At 43.0% G+C, this 5,893-nt stretch overlaps 1 protein-coding gene across 1 annotated transcript; it reads left to right on the top strand.

Moving 5' to 3' along the window:
- Window positions 1-478: 478 nt before the first annotated feature.
- On the top strand, window positions 479-1,438 carry LOC120102436 (thymosin beta-10-like). Its single transcript, XM_063286871.1, has one exon. It carries the CDS (start codon window positions 756-758, stop codon window positions 1,014-1,016), a length of 261 nt encoding a protein of 86 aa, XP_063142941.1. The 5' UTR covers window positions 479-755; the 3' UTR covers window positions 1,017-1,438.
- Window positions 1,439-5,893: the final 4,455 nt, after the last annotated feature.

Genomic DNA, 5,893 nt, shown 5'->3' with positions numbered 1-5,893 from the left:
CAGGCAGTCAGGGTTACAGGGTTTCCAGATGACTGTTCTGGAACACCAGAGGCATTGCTTCAAAGTTAATGTTCCAATTGCTGATCATGACCTCGGGGAGGGGGGTAATGGGGCTTGGGACTGACAGCAGTTCTCAATCTATGGAAGCCACAGTGTGCAGGGGTGGTACAGGGGCTGTAGTGTGGCCAAGACATCAACGAATCTAGAGAATCCGAGCCCTAGATTAGGAAGGAGAACTTTCTCTGCATCTCCCACAATTCTTGGGATGTGACTCCTAGTAACAAGAGTCCAAATGCTTTCTCCTAGATTTTTGTATTTCTTCTTGCTGTTTTTTTTTTAATAGTCTACTTTAAGGGTTTCTGTCCAATGTTCTTGAACTGTGCTGTTCTTCATAATATTGTAAGAAATTTAGAACATTTCAACCTCGTTCTGCATACTTTTCTTCACTGGATCTCAGTTTGAAGGTACAGTCCTTTATGGCTGGGGGAGGTTGGAGGAGGAGGTAGTGAGAGTGGAAGGTTCCTGGTCACAAGGCACCTGCAAGCAGGAAGCAAAGAGAGGGTAAATGCTTGTGCTCAGCTCACTCCCTGCCTCTCAACTCCTTTTATTCAGCCTGGGACCTCATTGGATGGTGCCACTCACATTTGGGACCTCTTAACCTAGGTGTGGCTCCCATGTGATTCCAAGTCCACTCATACTGACTATTCAGGAGCTTATGGGAATGGAGTGGGCTGGGAGAATATGGAGCTGTTGATATGATGCGCATAGTGGGTCAGATAATTTTCTCTTTAAAAATGGAAATGTGGGTCTCTTGCTGCAGCAAAGCGAGTGGGAGTACCTGGTGCGCGAGCTTGGAACGAGAATCCAGGAGTTGTAAGAAAATGACAGACAAGCCGGACATGGGGGAAATCTCCAGCTTTGATAAGGCCAAGCTGAAGAAAACCGAGACGCAGGAGAAGACCACCCTGCCGACCAAAGAGACCATTGAACAGGAAAAGAGGAGTGAAATCTCCTAAAAGCCTAGGAAGATTTCCCCACCCCTTCATCTCCAAGACCGCCTCGTGATGTGGAGGAAGAGCCACCTGCAAGATGGACGCAAGCCACAAGCTGCACTGTGAACCCGGGCACTCCTAGCCGAAGCCACCGGCCCGTGCGTCTCTGAAGGGGACCCCCCAACCCCGCAGACGCTAAACAGACTACCGAATTGCACCGGTTTGCCCTGGGATATTATCGAAAATTATTTGTATGATTGATGATAATAAAACACACCTCGTGGCAAAAAAAAAAAAAAAAAGGAAATGTGGAAAACCTCGTTTGGAAGAGAGAATAAGGGGAAATGAGCAAGTGTGCCTCTGTATTGCTGGAGAGCTTATCCCCTCCGTGAGCAAGAGAAGAGTGCTGCTTCCTTTCAGGTTATTTAAGAATACAGGCTGGTTGCTGCCGCTGCAGAGAGCCCGTGGGGAGCACCCCACGAGCGAACCTGAGCCTCAGGACCACAGGTAAGACCAAATTTTCTGCTGCAAGAAAGCTGCCTGGTGAGCTTGGGACACAGGAAAGCAGAATTTCTCTAGGACCGGACACGTTATGTGTTTACCGGAAGTCCCACACCCGCGGATCCCGGCCCGCAGCAGCTCTCTGCTCCCAGACCCGGTGAGAGAGAGACCCAACCGCCTGGTCAGGTGGGCACTCCTGAGGCTGCAGAGCGGAAGAGACCACCAACTCTGCTCACCCCTGCCCACATCCCTGGCCCAAGAGGAAACTGTATAAGGCCTCTGGGCTCCCGTGGGGAAGGGCCCAGGAGCGGCAGGACCCCTGTGCCTGAGACACCGCTGGAACCTGAAAGAAACAGACCGGATAAACAGTTCTCTGCACCCAAATCCCGTGGGAGGGAGAGCTAAACCTTCAGAGAGGCAGACAAGCCTGGGAAACCAGAAGTGACTGCTCCCTACACACACATCTCGGACGCCAGAGGAAAAAGCCAAAGACCATCTGGAACCCTGGTGCACTGAAGTTCCCGGAAGGGGCGGCACAGGTCTTCCTGGTTGCTGCCGCTGCAGAGAGCCCGTGGGCAGCACCCCACGAGCGAACCTGAGCCTCGGGACCACAGGTAAGACCAAATTTTCTGCTGCAAGAAAGCTGCCTGGTGAACTCAAGACACAGGCCCACAGGAACAGCTGAAGACCTGTAGAGAGGAAAAACTACACGCCAGAAAGCAGAACACTCTGTCCCCATAACTGACTGAAAGAGAGGAAAACAGGTCTACAGCACTCCTGTCACACAGGCTTATAGGACAGTCTAGCCACTGTCAGAAATAGCAGAACAAAGTAACACTAGAGATAATCTGATGGCGAGAGGCAAGCGCAGGAACCCAAGCAACAGAAACCAAGACTACATGCCATCATCGGAGCCCAATTCTCCCACCAAAACAAACATGGAATATCCAAACACACCAGAAAAGCAAGATCTAGTTACAAAATCATATTTGATCATGATGCTGGAGGACTTCAAGAAAGACATGAACACACTTAGGGAAGCACAGGAAAACATTAATAAACAAGTAAAAGCCTACAGAGAGGAATCGCAAAAATCCCTGAAAGAATTCCAGGAAAACACAAACAAACAGTTGAAGGAATTAAAAATGGAAATAGAAGCAATCAAGAAAGAACACATGGAAACAACCCTGGATATAGAAAACCAAAAGAAGAGACAAGGAGCTGTAGATACAAGCCTCACCAACAGAATTCAAGAGATGGAAGAGAGAATCTCAGGAGCAGAAGATTCCATAGAAATCATTGACTCAACTGTCAAAGATAATGTAAAGCGGAAAAAGCTACTGGTCCAAAACATACAGGAAATCCAGGATTCAATGAGAAGATCAAACCTAAGGATAATAGGTATAGAAGAGAGTGAAGACTCCCAGCTCAAAGGACCAGTAAATATCTTCAACAAAATCATAGAAGAAAACTTCCCTAACCTAAAAAAAGAGATACCCATAGACATACAAGAAGCCTACAGAACTCCAAATAGATTGGACCAGAAAAGAAACACCTCCCGTCACATAATTGTCAAAACACCAAACGCACAAAATAAAGAAAGAATATTAAAAGCAGTAAGGGAAAAAGGTCAAGTAACATATAAAGGGAGACCTATCAGAATCACACCAGACTTCTCGCCAGAAACTATGAAGGCCAGAAGATCCTGGACTGATGTCATACAGACCCTAAGAGAACACAAATGCCAGCCCAGGTTACTGTATCCAGCAAAACTCTCAATTAACATTGATGGAGAAACCAAGATATTCCATGACAAAACCAAATTTACACAATATCTTTCTACAAATCCAGCACTACAAAGGATAATAAATGGTAAAGCCCAACATAAGGAGGCAAGCTATACCCTAGAAGAAGCAAGAAACTAATCGTCTTGGCAACAAAACAAAGAGAATGAAAGCACACAAACATAACTTCACATCCAAATATGAATATAAAGGGAAGCAATAATCACTATTCCTTAATATCTCTCAATATCAATGGCCTCAACTCCCCAATAAAAAGACATAGATTAACAAACTGGATACGCAATGAGGACCCTGCATTCTGCTGCCTACAGGAAACACACCTCAGAGACAAAGACAGACACTACCTCAGAGTGAAAGGCTGGAAAACAACTTTCCAAGCAAATGGTCAGAAGAAGCAAGCTGGAGTAGCCATTCTAATATCAAATAAAATCAATTTCCAACTAAAAGTCATCAAAAAAGATAAGGAAGGACACTTCATATTCATCAAAGGAAAAATCCACCAAGATGAACTCTCAATCCTAAATATCTATGCCCCAAATACAAGGGCACCTACATACGTAAAAGAAACCTTACTAAAGCTCAAAACACACATTGCACCTCACACAATAATAGTGGGAGACTTCAACACCCCACTCTCATCAATGGACAGATCATGGAAACAGAAATTAAACAGTGATGTCGACAGACTAAGAGAAGTCATGAGCCAAATGGACTTAACGGATATTTATAGAACATTCTATCCTAAAGCAAAAGGATATACCTTCTTCTCAGCTCCTCATGGTACTTTCTCCAAAATTGACCATATAATTGGTCAAAAAACGGGCCTCAACAGGTACAGAAAGATAGAGATAATCCCATGCATGCTATCGGACCACCACGGCCTAAAACTGGTCTTCAATAACAATAAGGGAAGAATGCCCACATATACGTGGAAATTGAACAGTGCTCTACTCAATGATAACCTGGTCAAGGAAGAAATAAAGAAAGAAATTAAAAACTTTTTAGAATTTAATGAAAATGAAGATACAACATACCCAAACTTATGGGACACAATGAAAGCTGTGCTAAGAGGAAAACTCATAGCGCTGAGTGCCTGCAGAAAGAAACAGGAAAGAGCATATGTCAGCAGCTTGACAGCACACCTAAAAGCTCTAGAACAAAAAGAAGCAAATACACCCAGGAGGAGTAGAAGGCAGGAAATAATCAAACTCAGAGCTGAAATCAACCAAGTAGAAACAAAAAGGACCATAGAAAGAATCAACAGAACCAAAAGTTGGTTCTTTGAGAAAATCAACAAGATAGATAAACCCTTAGCCAGACTAACGAGAGGACACAGAGAGTGCATCCAAATTAACAAAATTAGAAATGAAAAGGGAGACATAACTACAGATTCAGAGGAAATTCAAAAAATCATCAGATCTTACTATAAAAACCTATATTCAACAAAATTTGAAAATCTTCAGGAAATGGACAATTTCCTAGACAGATACCAGGTATCGAAGTTAAATCAGGAACAGATAAACCAGTTAAACAACCCCATAACTCCTAAGGAAATAGAAGCAGTCATTAAAGGTCTTCCAACCAAAAAGAGCCCAGGTCCAGACGGGTTTAGTGCAGAATTCTATCAAACCTTCATAGAAGACCTCATACCAATATTATCCAAACTATTCCACAAAATTGAAACAGATGGAGCACTACCGAATTCCTTCTACGAAGCCACAATTACTCTTATACCTAAACCACACAAAGACACAACAAAGAAAGAGAACTTCAGACCAATTTCCCTTATGAATATCGACGCAAAAATACTCAATAAAATTCTGGCAAACCGAATTCAAGAGCACATCAAAACAATCATCCACCATGATCAAGTAGGCTTCATCCCAGGCATGCAGGGATGGTTTAATATACGGAAAACCATCAACGTGATCCATCATATAAACAAACTGAAAGAACAAAACCACATGATCATTTCATTAGATGCTGAGAAAGCATTTGACAAAATTCAACACCCCTTCATGATGAAAGTCCTGGAAAGAATAGGAATTCAAGGCCCATACCTAAACATAGTAAAAGCCATATACAGCAAACCAGTTGCTAACATTAAACTAAATGGAGAGATACTTGAAGCAATCCCACTAAAATCAGGGACTAGACAAAGCTACCCACTCTCTCCCTACTTATTCAATATAGTTCTTGAAGTTCTAGCCAGAGCAATCAGACAACAAAAGGAGATCAAGGGGATACAGATTGGAAAAGAAGAAGTCAAAATATCACTATTTGCAGATGATATGATAGTATATTTAAGTGATCCCAAAAGTTCTACCAGAGCACTACTAAAGCTGATAAACAACTTCAGCAAAGTGGCTGGGTATAAAATTAACTCAAATAAATCAATTGCCTTCCTCTATACAAAAGAGAAACAAGCCGAGAAAGAAATTAGGGAAACGACACCCTTCATAATAGACCCAAATAATATAAAGTACCTCGGTGTGACTTTAACCAAGCAAGTAAAAGATCTGTACAATAAGAACTTCAAGACACTGAGGAAAGAAATTGAAGAAGACCTCAGAAGATGGAAAGATCTCCCATGCT

Source organism: Rattus norvegicus, chromosome 4, assembly GCF_036323735.1.
Source record: "Rattus norvegicus strain BN/NHsdMcwi chromosome 4, GRCr8, whole genome shotgun sequence".
NCBI lineage: Eukaryota > Metazoa > Chordata > Mammalia > Rodentia > Muridae > Rattus > Rattus norvegicus.
The sequence above is the reverse complement of the archived record's forward strand: the minus strand, read 5'-3'. Positions and strand labels throughout refer to the sequence as shown.